Source organism: Hermetia illucens, chromosome 1 (genome assembly GCF_905115235.1).
Source record: "Hermetia illucens chromosome 1, iHerIll2.2.curated.20191125, whole genome shotgun sequence".
Taxonomy (NCBI): domain Eukaryota; kingdom Metazoa; phylum Arthropoda; class Insecta; order Diptera; family Stratiomyidae; genus Hermetia; species Hermetia illucens.
The window spans coordinates 55,842,012-55,867,036 of NC_051849.1; the positions used below are offsets into that span (position 1 = coordinate 55,842,012).

The 25,025-nt window shown below is 40.1% G+C and overlaps 1 protein-coding gene across 4 annotated transcripts in view; it reads left to right on the top strand.

Moving 5' to 3' along the window:
• The window catches only part of LOC119651862 (receptor-type tyrosine-protein phosphatase U), a 214,432-nt gene that overhangs the window by 153,670 nt on the left and 35,737 nt on the right, over positions 1-25,025 (top strand). For all 4 annotated transcript variants that reach the window (XR_005249501.1, XM_038055672.1, XM_038055683.1 and 1 more), the window contains one exon: positions 4,361-4,384. Coding sequence is in view for 3 of the 4 variants with exons in the window: in XM_038055672.1 (XP_037911600.1) it covers positions 4,361-4,384 (24 nt within the window). In the remaining variant the exon portion in view is untranslated. The remainder of the gene's footprint in view (positions 1-4,360; positions 4,385-25,025) is intronic.

Here is a 25,025-nt window from a genome sequence, read left to right on the forward strand (position 1 = left end):
TTTCGAATTCAGCGATCTAAACTGTCGCCATTCACGCTTCAGTAGTCGTTTTTTTCTTAGAACCTTGTCTATTATTTTTGAACACTTTAGATGATCTAAAACTGCACATTGGGACTTCGGTGTTGCATGCAGGGCAGCTGATGTTAATACTTCAATGAAACAATGTACAGCTTTTAAATGCGAAAAGATATATTTCCGATACTTAAGCCAATCAGTTTTCTTTGTCGTCAGTTTGGTAGATTCGGTAGCGATTGTTGGAGATCTGAAAAAGTTATGAGAACCGACAAATGATCGGAACTTAGGTCAAAGCAGGGTTGCGCAGACAGTTGGTTTGCTTTTATATTTCTCGTTATGTCAAAGTCGATAAAATCAGGTATTTTACGGTGATCAGTTCACCAGTAGGTTGGATGGCCACTCGATAGTATATCGAATTCACAGTTCGTCGATATGGGAGCCCGAAGAGTTTTGCCTTTAGGTCAGTCTCTGCCCCAATACGTGTGTTTGACATTAAAGTCCCCAGTTACATTAAATCTTCTACCAAGCGAGTTGAAAAAGGTTACAAACTGTTCTGCAGATCAGAGTGAAATTATGCGGTGTTTCCAACGATTAATTAATTGAAATAATAAAAACTTGTTGTTTCTTTTTCGTTGGTGTGGGTATTTATTCTTGCAAATACCGATACTTGTTTGCACTGATGAAGGGAAGAAGTGGTTCCCGAAATATCGGTATTTGCAAGAATAAATACCCACACCAACGAAAAAGAAACAACAAGTTTTTATTATTTCAATTGTTCTGCAGAGATTGTAAATTTCGAACGGCAGCCGATTTTTAATGAAGATTCCTAAACCTCCATGACCTTTTCCATCAGGGTGCTTAGTATCGCAAAATTTGTAGCCGAGTATCACAAAATTATATTTGTCGGTGAAATGAGTCTCTGATATAAGGAGGATGTCGATCCCAATGTTGACAAGGAATCCTTATAACTCCATTTTTAAGGTTTTGTGTAAACACAAAACCTTATTAAAATCGGTTTGCTGTCTGTCTGTCTGTCCGTCACACGCATTTTTCTCGGAGACAGTTATAGCGATTGACACCAAATTTGGTAGAAAGGTAGGAACTGTGAACGCTCACGCATACAGTGAATTACATCCTTTTACGTCGAATTTAAGGGGGGGGTCCCCATACATGCAAAAGGGGGAGTAAAATTTTTTTTATCAAATATGGTCATGTGGGGTATCAAATTAAAGGTCTCGATTAGTACTTTTCAAAGCCGATCTTAGTTTTGACATTCGTTGGAAGGGTGGGGAGCGCGGGGGGTTGAAAGTGATCACTTCTTTAAGGGGGCCATTCTCAGAAACTACCAAACCGAAAAATCTGAAAAAAATCACGAGGCTGCCACTAGTGCCTGGGCTCCGAAATACCTTCCATTCCGATATCTGTTTAAATAAAGTTAATAGTAGTATATTACTACAATTTTTTGTAATTGGTTAGAAACCCCCCTTAAGTTGATCCTAGTACCATGAAATTTTGCAGTGATATAGGCTATAATATAGAGCATAATCTTACCAAGTTTGGTGGAAATCGCACTATTACTAACAAAGTTATAATACCTCAAATTTGTTGCTTCTTTGAAAATTGAAGACTATGAATGTCAATATCACCCGAAAGTGGATACTCTCACATAATATACGGATATATTACGTGCTACGTACTAAGAAATACACGAAACCTTTCGTACCTGAAGCGTCCAGCTTCCGGTTTCCCGACTTGTATATTGGTTAATACCATTCGCATTCCAGTGGCAGATTGAAGCAGAGCTCATTTTTTTGCGAGAAGGGTTTGGAGAATCACCATCTGGTTTCGCATCAGTTGTTGCATCATGTTTTGTATTGATGCCGTAAATTGGTTCATGCTTTGGATGAGTTGCACCATTATAGATTTTAGATTACTTGCTGATTCAGTACGCTGTGTTGATTCGGGAAGATTGAATTTCACAGCAAGACAAGCTCAATTGGGTCTTAGTAGGCACAATTCTGTTCGGAGCGTAGAAAACAGTATTTGAATTTTGTTGGTGGTCGGGATCCTTGACTCACTTCAACGTATACCAGACATTCTCTGTAATTCGCAGTGTGGTTGTTCCCGCGGTTACCATATTTTTTGGCAGAGGGATCTTTCTTGTCTAATAGGCATTTAGGTGTGGGATGAAGGTATACATTTGAAAGTGTGCAATATGATTTGGTATCCGAACTCTTGATAATTAAGGCATTGTATAGGCCCTTTTCGTTTCATCGGTTCCTCAACTCCTCAAACTCGTTCAACATCCTCCGGAATAGCTTGCGTTACCGTAAAGGTAAATGGAATGTGTCCGGATAGCTGAGTGGTTAGAGCGCAAGGCTGTCGTGCGGAAGGTCGCGGTTCAAATCTCACTTGTGGCAGTGGAATTTGTATCGTGATTTGACGTCGGATACCAGTCGACTCAGCTGTGAATGAGTACCTGAGTCAAATCAGGGTAATAATCTCGGGCGAGCGCAATGCTGACCACATTGCCTTCTAGTGTACCGTTACGGTCTTGAATGAAGTGCTCTAACACACTTCAAGGTCCTGATCCAATATGGATTGTTGCGCCAACGATTATTATTATTATTATAAATGGAATGCGTTTCACCTTTGCTGAATTTCTAATGTTCCGGCTCCAGCTCCACCTTAAATAGAGGGTACGGTACTCTGAATCGGTTCTTAATGTTATATACGGATTTCATCTTTCAGCCGGGTTAACTTCAGGTTCAATGCCTTTAATTAACAATTTAGCAAGCAAGTTTAGGATTTGTTCAAGCAGAGCACCGAATCGACTCCTCGCAGTGCTATGCCGCCTAGAAAGAGCGCGGCACGAACCTAACTTCTTAAAACAACACTCAGGGACTTCGTATTTAAAATTTTTTTTTAAAGAAGAGAAAAAAATCGGAAAGCTCTTTTACACGTGCTAATAGGAAGGAAAGTAAAAATTTAAGTGAAAAAAAAGAAACAAGAAGAAGGATGCACCGGCTGCTGATCTGCGTTACCAAAGCCGTACCAACCATGGACTAGGGTTAAGATATTGAGAACACGGTTGAAGAATAACTGATTCTTCAATTCACAAAAAAATAGACAAAGGCAATGGACGACGGTAAAAGATTCGTGATGAAAAGTTAGTTTCTTCGGTTTTTGCAATCAATTATAACCGTCGCTTTTCATTCATACCGCACTTCACCCTGCACTGTCCTTTATAATGTTTCTGAATATTTTGTGATATTAATTCACTGATTAATAAAATTAATCACGTTGCAAAGAAGGAACAGGAAGGAACACATCCTTTCACTCCAACTATTAGTTGCTGGTGCCTTACAAACAACCACATGCAGCGCACTCGCCTACTCGCTGTAAAAATAAGCGAGTCCATTAGGCCATGATGTTGTGCCGCGACGTCAACCACGCCCCTGCTCCAACGTCACGAGGTAGGTTCATCCGCTTCACGGCAGAGTTTGGATGATGCATTCGAAATTTGGACATGGTAGTCCGTATTCGCCGCTAGCCGTTTTCTAGGTCGGTCTTCATCCGGATCAGTTTTAGCTCCTTAACTATACTTGCATATGAAGTATATGCCTTCCACGGGTCTGAAAATGTGTAAGTTGCAATATTTGCAGACGGTACTACTATAGTGCGCTTCATAACCAGAAAACCACCTTTGATTCAACCTTTCGCTGTAATCTAAGTTAAATGAAATGAATAATGGAATAAACCCCCTGCAATAAACGCCAACATACAATTGTAGAGATTAAATTCCAGATACAAAACACGTAACTAGCCTAAGTTCTTTGTCGATGGTTTTTAACCGTCATCCAATTCAGTAATTTCACTCTCATATGTATTTGCAATAACAAACTATATTTTGTAAAAATTTATACATTGGAACAATATTCATTTCAACTAGTTTACTCAACAAATTCAATCAATTGTTCCACTGGTTTAATATTGGAAATTCCTAAAACCATTGAAATATGAAAAGCAACCCAAATAGTCCTTCAAAATTTGGAATTACTTCCTGATAGAGCTGCATAACTTCTTCTGGTCAAGTTCAGGATTAAGGATATCAAACTTAGGGAGAGAACAATTTGCGGATTTTCATTTTAATATATTCAACCAAAAAGGGTTATGATCCTTAAGCAGAATTTAATGAAAAATAAAGGATATAAGAGTTGGTCGTACGTTCATCCAACCTTCACTAAAGTTCTTAATTTTCCTTCTTCATTTTAGTTGAAATGAAAAATAATCCAGAGCGAGCTTTTCTCCAATTAATTCACGGATCTATTTTTTTTCGTTTCAGAAAAAGTTAAATTGGAAGCAAGAGGTGAGTAACAATGGAAAAATCGTGACTATAGATGACTAGAATATATACTTTCTTTTAGTAATTCATCTGAAATTTGTTTAAAGAAAGAATTTTTCTTCCCACGACTTGTTTTTCTTAAATCATCGATAAATCGAGGAACAGATTCAATAAAAATTGAATTAAACTGTCTTTGTTGAAATTGAGATGGGAAAAAATGTAATTACTCGTAAATTACATTATTCTTGCATTTTATTTCCAAAACATGTTCTCCAAAAAAATCGTTTGTTCGTGATTATGTGGGTTCACGCCTACTTTGGTCTTATATGTCTTTCATTCATCCGCAATATTTTTCAGGGTTTCATGGCTTGGAAACCAAAAATATGAAATTAAATCGATATTTTAATTGAAATTCCATCATTTTCCATTGAAATCAAATTGAAAAATTGGACCATTTCATTTATCTTTTTCACTATTTTGCGGTTATTGTCTACCTTTATCGAAAATATGAAAAGCTTTTCAGATACATAGGTTTCAATGACATCAGCCTGTCGAATATATTTTATTTTACGCCCCACTCCCTCAAAACTGAAAAAATTTTATTGTTGTTCAAAATTCAGTGGAAATAGAGCCTCCCGGAGTAACATGAAATAAATGTCATGTCCCTTTGAAAGCTCCATTTGTCCACACCACATATTTATTCAGCGGTTTCATTTTCTTTTTGGATTATAAAATTTTATAGATGCAAAAAATATGACTATTATGTTTTCACAAATTCAATATTTTTACGTCGCTTGTATGGCTATCTCAATAAGGCTTCCTGGAAGTTTCGCTTGATACCTTTATGAATATTCTGGGAATATAAAAATTAATTCCAAAATTGTTTTATTTTAGAAATAGTTGCTGCTTTACAGGTCATCTGTGATTGAATTTCACCGCAACCTGTTGAGCCGGATTTTATCCACAATCAGACAGTCATGGTATCGCTCATAGATTTCGTCATTGTGTAGGCTACGGAATCGTCCATTCTCTTCGGAGGATTCTTCTCTCGAAAGCCGCCAAGAGTTCGCAATTTTTCTTGCTAACAACCTAAGTTTCCGAGGAATACATAAGGGCTGGCAAGATCATAGGCTTGTACAGTAAGAGCTTTGACCCTATGGTGAGACGATTCGAGCGAAAGAGTTTTTGTAAGCTGAAATAGGCTCTGCTGGCAGTCAAGAACCGTGCGAGGATTTCATCGTCCTAGCTGTTATCAGCTGTGATTTTCGACGCTAGATAGAAGAAATTATTAACAGTCACCAAATTTTAGTCTCCCATCTTCATTGTTTTCGTTTGACCAGTGCGATTCGATGTTGTTCGTTCTTTCTGTTTTGGTTTTGACGCTGACGTTGCTACCATGTACTTCGTCTTGCCTTCGTTAATGTGCAGCTCAAGATCTTGCGCCACCTGCTTGATCTGGATGAAGATAGACTATACATCTTAGGTGGTTCTTCCCATGATGTCAATATCGTCACCGTAGACCAGTAGTTGGGTGGCCTTGAAGAGAATGGTCCCTCTCGCATTTACATCGGCATCGCGAATCATGCCAGGGCCAGGTTAAAGAGGACGCATGATAGGGTATCCTCTTGTCTTAGACCGTTTTTGATGTTGAATGGTCTTGAAAGTGATCTTGCTGCTTTTATCACCCTAGTCAGTCTTATCAATTTCGTTGGGATACCGAATACCGGTTTTTAAGTCGATGAATTGCACATACTGTTTCTTCTATGCTTGGTAGTAGCAGCATTTGTCTCTGCGCGTGCCCGCGTTCTTTAAGAATGTAACACTCCTCGGTATGCGGCATTCTTCCGTTCCGTTGCTAACTTACATTCATCGTCAAACCAGCCGTTGCGAATTTTCTTGCAGCTGGGGCCAAGTATCTTTGTGCTCTTATCAATGATAACTACGATCATTTGATAGATCATTTGTTGACGCTTCATCTCCACTGCAGTTATTGCGGCATCCATTTCGCCCTTATAGGTGCTGCAGAGGGCTGTGTTGTGAATGACTTCAGTATTCACTCTCACCTAATTGTCAGAAGGGATTGTAGGTGGTGTCTTAATTCAAGCTCGGAGCACTATGCCAACGAGATAGTGGTTCCAGTCTATATTGGCCCCCTATATGTTTTGACATTCATGGAGGCTGACAGGTGGCGGCGTTCAATCAGCACGTGGTCAATTTGGTGGAAAGTGATCCCGTCTGGAGAGGCCCACGTATGTTTGTTGACCGCTTTCCGCGCAAACCAGGTACTTCTAACAACCGTTTCGTGCGATACTGCTAACTGAATAATCCGCAGCCCATTATCATTGGTATCCCTATGCAAGCAATAGGAGCGGACGTATCGCCTGAATACGGGCTCCGTCCCTATTTGACTGTTGAAATCTCCAAGTATGATTTTGATATCATACTTAGAGTAGACTTCGAAGGTCCGCTCAACTGCCTCGTAGATCTTCGACGATAATATTGGTAATTAATATGTCTAGATCGTCCGCACATGCTTGTGCGAAAACCTCCGTGTGCTCCTGGAGCTATAGCAAGCTGTCCACTACCAGAAACCATACCAGGGGAGTGAGAAACCCTTCCTGTGGACAGCCCCTAAGGCATCTTGCTTCAATAGATTTTCGTCCGACCAAAATGCGGATCTTCCTCCACTCCGGCATGTGAAGGATCCAACTGATTAACAAAGGATTGACTCCATGCTGTCTTGTCGCGTCACAAATCGTCGGGAATGAGGTATAATTGATATTTTATGTGAGCTTGTGAAGTGCGGGCAATTGCCGGGCCAAGGCAGTAGATCTGGATCCATTGAATTTAGATAATTCATGGTAGCTGCAGATGTATGGCAAGATGCGACATCCTGCATTAAAGCATATTCTGAACGCAGAAACTGCAAATTGTAGATATATGACACCAAGACCCTTTGTATTACGATAATGTACTGCCCAAATCGCATTGCATCTTCAGTAAATTTTATTGGATGAGGTCCTTCTTCAGAAATGCAGCTACAAATCATTACTTCCTTTAAATATTTAATCTTTTTAACCTTACAGACATCAAACAAATGTTCACTCTTTCTTTTCCAAACATAATTTGCCACCTCAGCCACTGCCTCTAGACGATATTCGGCACAACAAAAAATTAAAGAAAGCAAAATTTGAAATTCCACAAAAAAAACGAGAAAAATATGTTTTTAACCAATTTATCTTTCTCCGAAAGCTCGAATTGTGATCCTCAAACAAGCGGACCCATAAAAATCTTCGTTTTCGCATCGCTTCTGTTAACTTCAACTTTTTATGTGATCTCCTGCATTTCAACCCATACAAACGCTTACGTTGTGTGCGATGGTATATCTCTCTCAATGGACTTTCCCTCCCTGAGATGATGGCGAGTCACTTTAGATAAAAAAACTTCTTTGGAACAAACATGTGGAGCTAAAGATGAAACGAACTTTTACAGCTTATGGGCTGTGCAGACGGACCTTTGTCTCGACATGGAGACTCAGGCCCATCATTAGGCCGATGTTCGTATATGCATCCGTAGTGTGGTGGATTAAGGTGAGACAAAAAGGTTTTCACCGCAAACTAGCCGCACTGCAAAAAACTGTGTGTCTGGGTATCACTGGTGCCATGAGCACGACATTCGGCGCAGTTCTGAATGCACTACTCAATTTGGAGCCCCTGGATATATTTATTCAAAGCACTACAGTGAGAGCAGCTCATAAAGATCTATGGGGAAACAATGGATGTGGGGGGCACAGAGCACTGGAAGAGTTACTGGGAGGACTGAATCCAGTTCTTACAATGCCTTCCGATTCTCGTGTCCCCATACATCTGTTTGGTACCAGATATAAAGTTACCCTGAAGCGTAGAGTGAACTGGGAAGTCCCAGAGGAATGTGTAGCTCAAAAACAGAAGAGGGTTCTGGAGCCGGAAGTGAACTTTTCCTTTGGTACAATATGCAACGGTTTTTCAAGCCGAAGTTTATGCGATCCTAAGGGCGGCAAACTGGGTGATTGACGAGCGGTTGAAGGGCAGGCGCAATCTGCAGTGATAGCCAAGCTGCATTGAGGGCGTTGAGTAGTTTTTTGATCACCTCGAAAATCGTTCAGGAATTCCGAAACCGTTTGAACTCTATCTCTAGATTCAATACGGTGGAACTACTCTGGGAAACTGATCACTGTGGCGTAGAGGAAAATTAAATCTCGGATGCTTTAGCGAAAGAGGGGTCAATCTCCAATATGCGGGGACCAGAATCAGCAATTGGTAGTGGTATCAGTAGCATTGGATAATTCTGTTTTCGAAAGCAGGGAACAAGCTTCCCACAATGACAGGCGGCAGAGCCTAAATGCTGTTCGACACACCAAACTTTTCCTGCCAGAACCGAACATGCGTACCGCAAAGTTTATCCTGTTGAAAAGCAGGAGGACTTGCAGTGTATTTTGGGGGGATTCTGACAGGCCATAATTCACTCGCTGGGCATATGTTCAGAATAGGAATTACTCAAAATGATACGTGTCCCTCCTGTAATGAGGAAGCGGAATCCACGGAGCATTTCCTATGTGAATGCCCCGCCTATGGACGCATCAGGCATCAGATCTTTGGTGCCGATGTTCTCCAGTTTCGAGGGGTAGCATCAGATCCACTAACGGAAATCCTGCGAAACGTTAACTAATCGGGAATATTGCGTTAGACGCAAACTGTAGCTTCTCCCCCTCCATACCCACACATATATCTCAACGCCAGCGTTGAGAGTCGCTCTGGGAGATTGAAGTTCGAGCGTCTTGACACTTTAGTAGTTTTTCGACTGCTCTGAAAGACATCTGGTTCATTCCGAGCAATGCTGAATTTTCTTTCTATTTCAGCCACTGATGATTTAGAAATACCGACATTTTAGGCAATTGCTATGTAGGCGGACTTCCCTCTTTCAAAAGGGACACAAGCTGCATCTTCTATTTTACCTTAATATCCCCTTTTCTGAGATTGATTAATTTAATTAATCTCAACGATGTGCGATTTTACTCACTGCATGCGTAAGAGCTCAAAAATATTACCTTCCTACCAAATTTGGTATCAATAGAACTAACCGTTTGTGCATGCGGCAGACAGACGGACAGACAGACAAAACCTAAAAAAGCGAAAGTTCTCACAAACCGCTCATTGCATTTTTCCGATTTGCATTAAAAAGTAAAGACGTTGATCAATTTATATATTTTGGAAAGGTGGTGTCCGACGATGGTGGCGCCGAACTCCATTTCGCCCGACGTTTTAACAGCGCTAGATCCGCTTTTTTTGTTTTGTCTAAATCTGAAAATGCAAATATCACAATACCAGCATCAAGTTCAAGTTTATGTTATATGGAAATAGCACTAGAAAATTGACCGCCAATTCTAATCTTGCCTTCGTCGTGTGATCGGAGTACTCTAGCCCGGTATATTTTCGTGAACGTATTGATCAAAAGGCAGAAGTGGCACTAAATAAGTCACACTTTAAGAAGACATGGAACACCATAGCTGGTTTTACCATGGACTGGAATCCACCATCCCAGGATGACTGACGAGTTGGTTCCTTTGGCGCAGAACAGTAAAGACAGAGTGCAAGCTTTCTGAGAAGTTCTGGAGCGCGCTGAAACACTTTACCCAAACTGAAAACAAAGAAAATTATCAACTATATAAACGAAGCTTTTGAGTGCATCTAGAATATGCCTGCCAAAGTGCAACTAGGGTTAACGTGGCACTTGCAAAAACTGATGCAGAATATCGACGGAGTCAAGACACAGTTGAAGAGCTCCGATGGATGCATACGCTCATTCGTATAATAACATCAAGGAGTGACTCGGTTGGAAACCAACTAAAATATTATCTAATTACTCTCGGTGGTATCTAAACAGCTTTAGATTAAATTATCCCATTGTTACTGTAGCATACCGGAAGATTTAGAGGATATGATTTGCGACTCTCCGAGATTAGCGGCCGAAAAAAGAAACCTAAACTGGTGACGAATCTAAACCCGGGGAGTATAATTAGAAAGATGCTCAGGTCGAAGGAGGGCTGGTTTGTTGTTGCCTCCACAAATGTAAAACAATGAAAAAACGTGCTGCTGAAATCGACAAGGCGGTGGAAAGTTGGAAGCATGAGGCTTAAATGCAATCCACTCCGCGAAAGTCGGGGTCAGGCTGGAGAGACCAGGAGTGATTTCCAGTAGGTATCAATGCGGCAACCGCTCTAGATACGGCGTTCGAAAAGCTGCATTGGAGTGGATAAAATTTTCTAAGATTCTTTTTGGTCAAACCAAAATAAGATTGAAATTTTGTAGTGCAAATTTTGTTTGAATGTATAAGGTATAAACTTAAGGAGAGTCCCTAGAAAAAATTTCAATATTAATCCGGATAGCGGATGATATACCTGAATACAAAAGTGCCGTATGGCATTGGGAAGCGAAGTACTCACCAATGCCTATCAGTTCTTGCCACCTGTAAATCTGAATTGAATATCCCTCCATTCTAGGGATAGCCGGTATATTTCGTTATCGTTATCACCTATATGTGTATTTCGCTCCGATAACTGTGAGTTGTCTAAGGATTACCTTTTTGGATGCAGTGAATTTTGTAAGTGGATTATTATTCTTCAACTATAAGGAGTCATTGCCTCAGGGTATCTTCTCCTACATTTTGTTAACCGTTTTTGAACCATCCTTCAGATCATTTGTCATTTTTTCAAATTAGACCGATAAATCATAAATAAATATTTTTCTATCTTTAAAGGAACATTACCCCTGAACGTCTAAAAATTTATAGTAGATTTGTTCATCTTTCGTCATATTTACAAATCAAAATTCAAATAATTCCACTGACCATTTCATGGAAATTCTCATATCTTCAGCCTTCAATAAATGCCAATAAACTGCCACCACGACTAATACTTACTGGATCCAGCCGTGAACTCGCATCTACACTGAGGGGGCGGACATGCGAAAATCTCCAATCTTAATATCTTTTATTAATAACAAATCAAAAATGAACAGAAAACGGACATTTTCTTTTCAAACGACATTCAATCAACGTAATTCAGGGTCATGGAGCTAACAACCATTACTTGGTCAACAATCTGTAGGTCACCTTTAAGTTTTTTAGGCTGATGGGCATTTTGTCGGGTAGTTTATTCGTTTCATAAATATTCAATTAACTGGATATTGAGGATAAAGAGACTCCGGGTGGGAAGAGAAACACAAGACGTCAAGTTCACGTAAAAAAGTTTATTACGGAGACCGAGTTCAATTTAAGTGTAAATAAAGGCTGACGTCAAAAGGCTTTTCCTTCTTTGTAGTGTAAATATGGCGGTTGGTATTTGTCGACATGAGCATTTCACCTCGACCAGGAATGCTGGTAGACGGCTGAAGTTGAGAGGAGTGTAAAAGAAGTAAGGCTTCTGCTTAGTTGGATCCAGACGCAAGGAGTAAAGTAAATTTCATGGCACGGACGCAGAGATAAAACGAGCTGTTTGCTCATAAATATGACATGCTCTCACATAAAAACCAGTGCTAATTTACGTTTATCGCTGAATGGAAATATCCTTTGAATGAGGAACGCCACCGATATATAGATGTATGTAGTCCGCCTTGCTGGCGTGGCTGGGAGCGAAATCGCGGTAACCTCCACTTCAGCCAAAACACTCGATTAAAATATTACTCAATCCTCTTAGCAATTTGCATTGCAATTCCATTTTGTTTTCAATGCAAAATTTTCCGCTTTTCCGTCATCTCTTCACGTAAATCGCGAAACACATGCCAATTTTAATGACCTCTTTCCCAAACTGGATCCATGCCTCGATAAATCGCAACACAATACAAAACACAATTTTGAGAGCGGCCATAAGTAATTTTTCGCTTTTCCAGTTTTGATTCAACCATTACTTCTATAAATAAGTCTCCATTACGTTACATATAACATTCGCCAGATTTACGATGGAAATTTCACAAAGTTGAGCATGAAAATGAGATTAAAGAAAATGTTCATGACCAACTGGTTGGAGGTCCCTTGCTTCTCTTGTATATTTTGCCTTCCGACTTTACTGCATATAGGAAATGAGGGCAAATATTTGGTTTAATGGGAGGGCGTTTTCCCAGAACGAATAAGAACTCAGGGTCGAACCATAAAAATTTTGGATATTTCTCTCTAATTGATGATTACTTTGAATTTGCAAAGTCGACGGAAGTAAGTACCTTATTAAATTGAATTATTTATTGCGGCAAAGTTAGCTTTCGACCAGGAAACTCAGTATGAAAATAAACGAAAATAAAGGCTTCCAAGAGCTACCGACGACGGGATGTATTTACCATAAAATCGACATAAATGTTTCCCATGTTCGATTGTCTGTGACGGAATAGATAGACAATTTCCTGTCGTTCCCGTCTTCCCATCTTGAATGTAGTCGTCTTTTATTTATGGGCAGAAGAACCACATTTCCTCACCCGATCTTATTCTCTTTGTACTTAAGAGTAGTAGATCCACTGACTAACTCTAGCTAATGATAAATATAATTTTCTAGAAAGACAATTATTATTTTTGTGCCTGAGTTTATTGCCTTTCTCATGAATCATATACTACTACAGAAATTTCCAAAACCCTCGTTGTACCAAAGCGTGCTTGCTCCTGAACAGCTATATTGGCCCGGGTTGAAAAACATCGCGTATCCAAAGTAATCGCTGAGCCTCCCAGACTCTCAACAACGAAGAGGCAGTTGGTCATAGATTACCCACTTCACATTTTGTTTGTGTGTAGTGTCCAAAAAGATAATAATCTGCACGACGATAATTCTGCAGAAGACTTAGCAGCTTTAACGAAACGACACGCATTCTTCTGGTTCGTCTCAGTTTTTTCTTCCAAACATATGTATGGGGACCCGAGAATCGGAAGGCATTGCGAAAACTAGATTCTGTTCACTCAATGACTCTTCCAATGCTCTGTACCCCCACGTCCATTGTTCCCCCATAGATTTAATCGAATTATTCTATGAGCTGCTCTCATTGCAATGCTCTGAATAAACAAATCCAAGGGCTGCAAATTGAGTAATGCATTCAGAGCTGCGAAAACCCTGTCGTTTCACCTGAGCCCACCACACTACGGATGCATAAGTGAACATCGGCCTAATGATAGCAATATATATCCACATTACTATCTCAGGCCCACAGAGCTCGTTTTATCTTTATCTCTACATGTTTGTTCCAAAAAGCTTCTTGTCTAGAATAACTCCCAGAAATTTCACTTCTTCGGAGAGTTTACGGATTGTACCACCAATCAATTTCCTCCTTTTTGTAAATAATACCATTGTGGTTTTATTTGGATTTAGTGAAAGTCCATGCCTGAGACACCAGCTCTCAATCAAATCAACGGCGCGTTGTGTATTTCTACACACCATTCCGAGATCTCGACGAACAGCCAACAGAGCCACGCCATCCGCATAAGCTTGAACATGTATTGGCAGATTTTGCAGTTCGCATAGTAGTGAGTCCATCAGCATACTCCACAGAAGTGGCGATAGCACACCTCCTTGAGGGCAGCCTTTCGTCGCTTCCGCTGTTAAGTAGCGATCAACACCCACATCAGCACACAGTAATCTCTGCATTAGCATAGCTTAAATCCCCGTTGTTAGAGTTTCGTCAACGCTATGCCTTTCAGAATTGCGTCTTCTGTCTTTGAAACCAAAAAGCGAAGAGCAGGCAATTACACAGAGTTCAGGGAAGGCTTTCTTAAGGTTACATTATGATCATAATAGGTGATCTGAATGTCAAACTGGGCTTTTTTACACCTTGTTCGGACAAAGCTCCAAGTCTTCGTTATTGCCCTTACTCCGCCTGTTTGGGAGGGAAAAACTTCTGAAAAATGTTGGGCAAAAGATAAGAGGGTGCAATTCAGGGAGGGAGGACAATATCTGGATGTCGTTTTCGTAATTATTCCATATGGTTGCCAGCAGCATTTACGCTCCGGCATATGAGAAGTCGTTATCATAAATACGCCCCGAAACATACTTGGCCCCAGCCGCAAAAAGAATCGGAACGGCTGATTTGACGATGAATGTAAGCTAGCAACGGAACGGAAGAATCCTTCATACCGAATAATGTTGCATTCTCAAAGAACGCGGGCACATGCAGAGACTTATCACGAACTCCGGCGAGTGGAGAAGCGACTTTATAGACGGAAAAAGGAAGCCTGGGAGAATCAATAGGTCTGTGAACTCGAAAAGTACAGGGAGCAACCACACCAGGCGCGGAAGTTTTGCCAACAAGACAATTATAGAGGTATCACGTAACTGAGTACAATCTATAAGATATTCTCCTCTATCTTGCTAGGCCGGATAGCCCCATACACTCAGAACATCATTGGCCCATACCAAAGAGGCTTCACTCCAGACAAATCAGCAACAGATCGGATTTTCTCTCTGCGGCAAGTAATGGAAAAGTGTTGGAATATGGAAATCAGTCGCACCATCTCTTCATCGACTCTAAAGCCGCTTATGATAGCATAGCCAGGGTAAAACTGTACACGGCCATAAGAGAATTCGGTATCCCGGCGAAATTGATAAGACTGTCTAGGCTGATCCTGACCACTGTGCGAGGCCAGATAAAAGCAGCAGGATTACTCTCCAGACCATTCTACATCAACAACGGTGTAAGACAAGGGCAACCTGGCTCTGAAGAAAGTGATCCGTGATGCTGAGGTAAGTGCGAGGGGTACGATCCTCTTTAAATCCACCCAACTACAATGGACACCATGAGAAGAACCACCAGACACGTACAAACTGCCTTTATCCAGATCCAGCATTCGGCAATTGGTGCAAGATCTTGCTTTCATTGGAAAGCAAGACAAAATATATGGTGGCAACGACAGCAGCGAAAACCAACTAACCAACAACATCAAACCGCACTGGTCAATCGGAAAGTAGAAAAATAGGAGACTACAACTTTGAGACCATTGATAATTTCTCGTATCTAGGATCAAAGTACTCGAAGGTAGCTTTGTACTGAAGAAGGGAGTAAGTTGCTCCCGAAATATATATATACATAATAAAATAAAATTGTAGTTTGGAGTAAGCTACTGGTCTATCAATTTTAGACTTAACTACAAAGAGAAGACAATATCTAACGTTTTAGACAGAAATCAGATTTCCCTCTTTATCCCGGCACCTGCTGAGGTATATAGCGCCTCATCCTGCTAACCCTTTGATGAAGCCTCAGTATCCGTTACAGTTGCTTCCCTTACTTCTCGAGTTTACAGACCTGCGGCTTTCTCAGGTTTTCTTTTCCTGCCTGTGAGCTCACTTCTCCGCTTGATGGAGTTCCTGGGAAGTTTGAATGTGTGCACGTTCTTTGAACTTACTGCGTTGGCCGATATGCAACATTCTTCCTTTGGCCTTGCTAGCTCACAATAATCATCGAACCAGTTGTTCTGATTTATTTCACGACTATGCGAAATAAATTTATTGCCGTATCAATGATAACATTCTTCAGGTGATTGTGAAGTTGATTTGTCGTTTAATACTTGCAGTTATTGCGCCATCCACTTCCCTGCATGAATCGCTTCAGTGTTTACTCTCTTCCGATTGTAAAAGGGAATTCGAGGAGGGTACTCGATACCAGAACAATGTGCCAACGAGATAGTGATCCAGGTCTATGCATATTGATCCCCTATAAATTTTCACATACACACGTGGTCAATTTGATTGTCAGTGGTTAGAACTGTCAGCACTTTACAAACCTCCAACTCAGAACAGAGGCTCACCTTCATTCCTCCCTGTCTACAGTTTTTCGTTAAGGAGGAATTCCTAGCAAAAACCACGGAAGGAGGGGGGTATAAATAGGATTTGGTTACAGAACTGTTGGTGTTGGTTCAGCAGACGTCTTCTAGCTTGTGTGCTACATTGTGGGAACCAATTTACACTGCTGAGAACCTTTGATCTCACCTCCTCTTCTAGCTCATCGTAAAATCATAGCCAAATTTTATTATAAGTTTAGCCACTTCCGAGTAAATTGAGACAAACAAGTATCCGGAACTTTAAAAAGGAAAGGAGACAAATTTATTATATAAAAGCAGATTTGAATAAACTGGAGGTGGGTTGGGGAGATTTAAAATTATTTGGAGGAATTTTTATAAAATAGGTCAATGGGACCTTAAAGTAAATGGATTGGACAGAATTGTTGTGTTCAAAAAAGAACTGTACAGAAGAAAATCCAAAGAAAGGGCAATGTACAATATTAAAATTTGGGTCAATTCTAAAAAAATACTAGTTAAGCCCCTTACATCCTGCGAAAATTTCACCCCCTCCTCCTAATACATGAATGGGAAATACCCTGTTCAACACAAAAGCATACAAAGAGCTTCACAAACTGCATACTTTCACCAACTTTCGCGGCAATAATTTTAGCCGACCTCGAGTAAATTGACTTTAATAAGGTTTTGCGTAAAACAAAAAAATGGAAGATGCAGCCGTGAGGCCAAAACTACTATAGGCAACCATTGCGAAAAGTCAAAACTGAGAACTGAGTATAGTTTTGCAAACAGGAAAACATCCACTTCACCACCTTTATTAAGAAAATGTTCTCATCTTCTCCCATGTCAAATGACGATTGCTCCTACACACATTTCACGTTTTGACAATAATAATTTACATTAACAAAACTATTGACCTAGCTAGAATCTCCCTGCAAACTTAAAATTGGTCAATAAAATTGTATAAGGACATCTCAGAATAAACTCTTTAAAATATTGAATCGATTACTTATCGGACAACCTTTATGAATGTTAAATTTACCTAGAACACACTACATACATACACTCTACCATTCATAAGAAAAATTCTGTCAACACTTTTAATTCTTAATAGGACTCCTTGCGTACGCAGCTCTCCAGGTTCTTATATTTTCTCAGTAATCGCACTATGGCGATTTTAATCCAGTTGGGAGAACTTGCTACACAAAATACTTACAGACTGCGTTTAATTAGAGAGGATTTTTCAAAATAATTGAAAGGCATCACTCAACCTTGGAGGATTTCTGATATTCCACCTTTTTAATGTAATCTAAAACTTGAGGCGATACCTACTACCACAATATATACACAAGTCAGCATCAGGAGCCACATTTCAGAGCGAAGGCGTTACGTGTTCTTAAAGGGCTTGAAAGTCGAAAAAGTATTTAGTCTGATATGTGATATGAATAATACTTCCCGAGCGTCTATCAGGAGAACGAAGTTTCCATCATTACGTTTACCAGTCACTTAATGGTTGCACATTAGATGAGCTTCCTTGAAAAGTTTTCAAGCTCTTCAAGGTTAGATGAGTAGACGGAAGTCCATTTTTCACAGAAACTCATCACTTTCATGTTCAAAACTTGGTGAAATGTGGAAAGTAAGGTGAGGTGATAGGGAAGAAAATAAGGGGAAATGGATATGGAGGAAATGAAATATGAGCGTTTCGCCATCTTGCCAAGAACGCTTGGTTCATCAATTCTATCGAGCGTAAATTGGTGGTATAATCAACGATTGATGCCGTCACTATCTCCAGTAAGAGCAAAGAAAAGATAAGCCACCTTCCCCGCTATGAACTTTGGAAATGTGTACGTTTATCAAACTTATTGTTGCTTATCAAATACGCCATCCCACAGTTGTATTCAGTCAACTGTACCTATTCAAGGCTCGGGAAGTCTGCACTGATCTTCTCCAGCAAGCTACGGATGCGTTGAACTCAAAATAATTTCTACATATTTTTGGATATTTCGCCATTAAGAAAAACAGCTTTTTTACATTTTTGAATAAAAACCGTCAATCAATTTGCATAATCTTATTTGGTGATATCCGCTGGACTGATTTTTTTTTACAACCTATACTGAAATTTTATGTCAAAAGACGGAATGCTAAAACGCAATAGATATGCAATCTAAAGTGAGGTTCAAATTGTTTGCTGAAATCCTTTACATACAGTTTCACAAATGATTTCCAGGAGCAAAGGGTATTCCCACTACGTAGGAGAAAGAAATATGTTTCAATTAACTAAATTGTAGTTAAAAACGATTGCCAGTTTTCCCTGAATGGAGTATATTGCGTCAACCATGCCTTCGTGCTATCGTTAATAGTTTTCAAAAATGCGTCCTCCGGGTCTCGCCGATAAGGTGGCACTCCTCCTCCACCGTTCCGCGTTATGTGTTTCTGAGCCAACTGACTAGAGACTTGAGATGGCATAACCCATAATGACGTTATCGCGGTTCTTTAATGTATGACCTATCCACTGTCAATTCCACCTGCCCATCAACATATCCGTCGGTAACGGGCCTGAGCATCAACCAAACCCTTCATTCGAAATTGCATGCATTGCAATGCAGACGTTTTTTATTGAAGGCTTGGGCTAGGCTTTTGAGTATCAGTGGAAATTACTTTCCATGTGCTATTTCCATATTATAATACAGAATAAATATTAGCTCAGAACAGTCTGAAATTGATATCAGCGTTAAAATACCTACATTTCTAGATTTCAAACAAAACAGCAAAAGCAGATTTAGTGCTGGAAATATTTAGAGCGAGTCAATTTCAGTGTCGTTCCCGGAAGAAACGACGCCTCCTAGAGATACAGACTATTCAACACAACTTTAATGGTGTAGTGTCGAAATTGACGAAAAGTAGATGAGTTGGTAATCGAAACTCCAAATATATTTCCACAATGAATTAAAACGGAAGTCAGTCTGCTCTCCTTCAATGAGGCTCTCGAGGTGTTATTGGATGCAGTCTAGGATTATTAGGAAAGTAGAAAGTAGATTATCACCTTTGCAACAACAAAAAGCACGCAATATCACTCCAGTCTTTTTTTTGGCCTCTCAGTCTTATTGCCCGGATTTGAATTTCGGTCGTCATGCATGTTTGTGTTCCCCTCGAGCCAATGGCGCTGCTGTAAGCTTATCGCTTGCACAACATTCAGAGTGGTCATAGTGAATCTGAAGTACAGTCTCATTGAAGATAAAATGAAAACAAATCGGAAATTCGGCGCATCAGATATAGAGTTTTCGTGGAATTTTTATGTCAAAATATTTGGGTGCGCGATCGCTCCGTTCGCATTAAGTTCATATTATATATGTGCTAAGTATGTAGACTGTTTAGTTAAATGTGATACCGGCATTCTACGTACCCGGACGGCTTTCCATCAAACCTGCTAGTGCGATGCTTCATATTATAGCCCACATTACTCAAATTTTCCTTATTCTTCCTTTCTTTTTTTTTTTCAAAACTCTGCGTTTCTCGCTCAAATACTTAAGTCCAGAAAGGAATATCTGGTCAGTGTTGAAGACCATCTCATCATCATCATCAACGGTGTAACAACCGGTGCCCGGTCCACCCCTGCCTTAGCAAAGAACTCCAGACAACCCTGTTTTGAAAGGGGTCCATCAATTTATATCCCTCCTGGCAATTTTTCCAGGTATCCGAGGAATACATAAAGACTGGCAAGATTATTGTCCTGTACAGTAAGAGCTTTGACCCTATGGTGAGACGTTTCGAGCGAAACAGTTTTTGTAAGCGGAAATAGGTTCTGTTGCCTGGATTTTCGACTCTAGATAGGAGAAATTTTCAACGGTTCCAAAGTTATAGTCTCCTATCATGGTTATTGTCGTTTGGCCAGTGCGACTCGATGTGCAGCCCATGATCTCATGCCGCATGCGAGATCTGAATGAAGGTAGACAGTATTTCTCAGGTTGTTCCTCCAACTGATGGCCATATTCCAACAGTTTTCCATCGCTTGCCACAGGAAAAAAATCTGATCTGTCGCTGATTTGCCTGAAGTGAAACTTCTTTTGAAGAAACGTGAAACCTCTCTGGTTCCACATTCGCAACTCCCGCAATACCGCCCAGATGTGTTCTCATTCCATTAAATTCTCTAGCTCCTCTGCGAACTTCTACCTACCATCTTGTAATTTACTCTGCCACTACTTTTCCTGCGTCAACGTTCCCTCCCCCTCCACAGTATAAGTGGTCTGCCCCGAATCTCCTACTACTCTCCTCCTTTCCTTCTCTTTGCCAAATACGTTAGCAATACGTCAATGTTGGACCCGGTTACGAAGGGCTTCGAAAATTTTTTTTGCTTAAAACTGGTCAGTCCATTTTCCTTCCCGTCTCCGTTATTTTCAACAAAAGGCTCTCATCATCAACATCCACAAAAGTGGCTATCGCACTCTTGTCGGCAATAACCGTCCCATTTGACTCTTCTCCTCCTGTTCCAGAATGTTGGAAAATTATATCAGCGACTGATTATCCACCTACTGTGACCACCTCATAGTGAAAGAGTATCACGGCTTTATTTAGCCTAGGTTCACTGTCTCCAACCTACTGGACTTTACAAACTTTGTGGCCGTATGTCTTAATTCACACTGGGATGTGCATACATCTACAATCACCTTGCTAAAGCCTTCGACACAGTAAATCATAAGATACTTCTGTTCAAACTCTTCTCTCTCAGCGTTTCCATACCAATTGTTTCATGGCCTCCTTATTACCTTTCCAACCGATCCTACTGCATCTCTTTTGATGGCTGTACATCCCGTTCCTTCTCTACCTCCTCTGACTCCCCACAGAGGTCCTTACTACCCCTTACTTGTCCTTGTTTCCTCAATGCCGACGACATTAAGCTGTTTTCCGCTATATCGTCGCTTATGGAATGTGTCTCGCGTCAATCAAATCTGGACACTCTGGTTCATTGGTGCTCTGCTAATTATTTAGTGCTATGCTCTATGTGCTACTCGCTCCTTACTTTCTCTATTACTCTCTCAACGAACATTCCTTATCGTATCAGAACTCCATTCAAGACCACGGAGTCACTTTTGACAGTAAGCTCCGCTTGGAAATCCACTACTTTATGCTCGATTGATGCCTTTATCGGGCTTCATACTTCACTCCTCCTCTGATTTATACCCTCGAGTAACTGTCTTTCCATTGAAAAGATACGACGTAAATTCAGCCATTTTCCACTTTAGTCATGTGAACTACACTTCCCGCCTCCGCGGATTGATGCACATTGCTTAAACTTTCCTCGGATCTCCCAATCCTAGACTTTGTCGAAGTTATAATTCACATCAGTTTGGTCCCTTAAACTTCCCTTCTTTCTGTAGTTTTAACCATAGGTGAAGGTTCTTGCCTTCTCCTCCTCCTGAGGACAATAAGTAACTGGAGTTTCCTCTGTTTATTGTTCGTTAATAATAAATAAAGTCTAGAGCGAATTTATGAGCGCCTTTTACTACAAGCAGGAAAACCTGCATTCTTAAACGCTAGCTCAAGGACAGTTTATATAAGATTATTATAATATGATCTGTTCATAATTTCTTTTAAAGTCGATTCATTGCGTGTCTAAACAATTGAAATGTCCGAACTCGAGGTGAAAATAATGGGAAAAAACTAGACCCGCAGTGAAAATTATGTGGATCTAATTATCGCTTTTTCATTAAAATTTCAATTGCTCGGAGCCAACGTAACTCCGGGCCCGGGGAATCCTCCCTTCCCACCTCCTGCCGTCAAGCCTGATCAAAATTGAAATTTAGCAAGCTCCAGTTTTGATAGTGCAAATAACATGAGGTTTACCCTTAATCTCATTGCATCGGAGACTCCAAAAGATCATAGTAATCAGCAGTCTCGCCGTCAATATGGCGCCCTGATTGAGTATGCGAACCCTCTTGTGACGCTTCCACAAATGACTATCCAACAGTCAAGGTCTAACAGAAATTCATTTGATAATGCCTAAGAAATTTCGCAATCGGAACTTTCTTGCTACAATCTCCCTCCAATTTAACCTTACTAAAAAAATACTCACATCTCCATGGAGTGCAGGAAAACTCAAAACTCAGCCACACACCAATGCACTATATGACATACTCGGTGCTAACATCAGACCACGGAATTTTTCTCGCTCACATATCGAAGACGGTCGAACATGCGCAATGATCTTTTTCCACCATTCTATTTCAACCGAATCTACGGGAGACGAATATCTAGTGGTTAGTATTCTTGGTTCACCTCTTTCAAAGCCACCAAACTCCTCTCTTTCTCGAAAAATCGGCTTTCCAACTACTTCCTTGCAGCAGTCGTTCATTTGGGCGCCCGAGCGCAACCAGAAAAGTCCCAGTTTACGGTTTTTGTGTGAAAATCCGACTATTTTATAACATTGCATATATACATACTAACTATTAACCGACCCGCATAGAAACAACGCATTTAATCGTGCAACACCATTGAAATATGCATAGCAATGCAATAGTAAACTGACAAACAGTCAATGATCATTTTTGATTTCAAAAAATTTGAAGTAATGGGGATTGGTGTGTAGAAATAGAAACTTTTCATCAACTTATCAACCAGTAAACCATATATTGATAACCCTTTACTCTACATCCCCACGAAGAAATGTAGTGAAACAAGCAAGCAGATGAAAATGACGATCAAAATAATAAACGACGTCGAAGTTAAATCCCTTAAAATGCATTCCATCCCATCCCCAAAACAATCGTATCATTAATCTAGAAGTGTCTATGAACTCACACTTCTCCATTGTTTCCCATGTCAGTAAGGCTGTCAATGTTGCCTCAATAGGTATACCCACGACCCTGAAAAAGAACAATCCTTTATGCTTCATACAGTCGATAGCTCCTATCTTTACCTTTGTCTCCACCTCTTAGGCGACCTTTCTCTCTTCCCCCTGCACTTATACCCAAACGGACATCCCCCTAAAAACTTGGGAACAATTGTCAATACATACTACAGATTCCTACTAAATATTGCGATTCACGACCATCCAGCTTGAAACCAATTTTGTCGGATTCCCTTCCTTATCTTGTCAATCAATGATTGGATCCGCATCCCCTAGCTCAAACCACAAATTTGGCTGCTGTTAACGGTGGTAACCAAAGGGGGATAAACCCTTCTTACCAAATAATCAGACCCACTTCCATCCCTGGTTTTCATTTTACCTTTTACACCGGGGGCTTTGGCGCATACTGACAATTAGATTAAACAGTACGTCTTGAACCTCGGGTAGAGTTTACTGCCAAAGTTCCTTGTTTGTTTCTATACTGCCAAAGTGGAAGCGTCTACAGTTAAAATAAAAATCCGAAACCGTTTCCTTTGACTTTGCTAACTTTTTTATTTTGGCAACTGCTAGTCGCCTTGCTCAGTGCTAGGATTCGAACCCTGCCGCACTACGAGAATGTGTATACCCAAAAAAAAAATAAAAAGTTTTAGTAAAGCAAAAGGGGAAGGTTTCTTCTTTTTATTTTAATATTGTGTGTTAAATAGAAAGAACCGTTTCATTAAATTGCTAGTCTTCTAGTTTATTTTCAATATTTTTGAATAATATTCACTTATGACTTTCCTAGCTTTCAAATCCCGTTTTTCCACTTTTAAATTGGTTTTTCTTTGTCAATTAAAGGTTAAGTTAAAAAGTTATGTAAAAGCATCTAAATAAGAATAATTTTAACTCACAGGACTATAATAATTTTTTCTCCTAATCGTAATCAAAAATAATGGGCTTGATGCCGTCGGTATGAGGAGTCATGATAATATGCTAAGGAAAGCTCCCAATTGAAAATTGATTAGATATCCTTCCGCAAGAGACACATGATTTTTTTAAAAAAGCCACACCACTCTCAGCAAACAATGGAGGCATCCTCTTTTTCGTTTTTCAATTAAGTTGATGATTATCATTTTCTCCCCCCATAATTGGAATAAGCAATCCATTATCCTTTTTCCAAAAGGCATCCACTCACGGGACAATCCCCTTGCGAAATCCGCCTTTAAGGCTCTATTGATTACCAGAAAACGGAAGACAATCCTCCCTCCATAAATCTGTCAACTATAAGCCCGGTAACGATGTATCCGGCTTAAATATTACCCCGTCACAATAAACTCTTCTTTATGTAGATGTTTGATTCTAAATTTGTCCTAATATTCTTTCACTTTGTCATTTCGGTAGGAAAGAAAAGTCTCACGATTGAAGATGACAAAGAATCTTGCAATCTTTTCGGATTCATGTTCCAGATAAAGGTAATCGGTGGCAAAGGTTGTTTGTGTCGTCTAAATGTTTACCCATCGAGCAGTCGGGTGTGGAAAATCGATAAGTCCTTTAGAAAGTCAACAGCAGGATTTTTTCGGGCTTGAGACGATAGCTCTGACGCCACTGGATAGAACTACATAAAGCTCGTCCGCTTGCTGCCTTCGGTGCTATTCCGTTTCAATCATCCCTTTATTGTCTTCCTCCTGTATTTCGTTCTTTTCCTTCATATATATTCTATGGTATCACGTTGAAGGATTACTCTGTGTCTCTATAACCGAAAAAGGTTTATTTATACTCCTTTTGTTCCCGTGTACACGTTAAACACTCTATTTCGGTAATCGCTTCGAACAGATTTACTGGAGTGTAATCATTAATGGACTCCTGGAGCGTATAGGCAATAATGTGATTTACTTCGCAGTAGCATAAAGAATTTAATCGATTTTGCAAGCAATCATCTAAGTATATACATCGCAATCTACGCACGTGAAGGTAGATAAACACATTTCCGAACATAGATACATACAAAGCAGATAAACACCTTCTGTAACCAAAATGGGGCCTTCA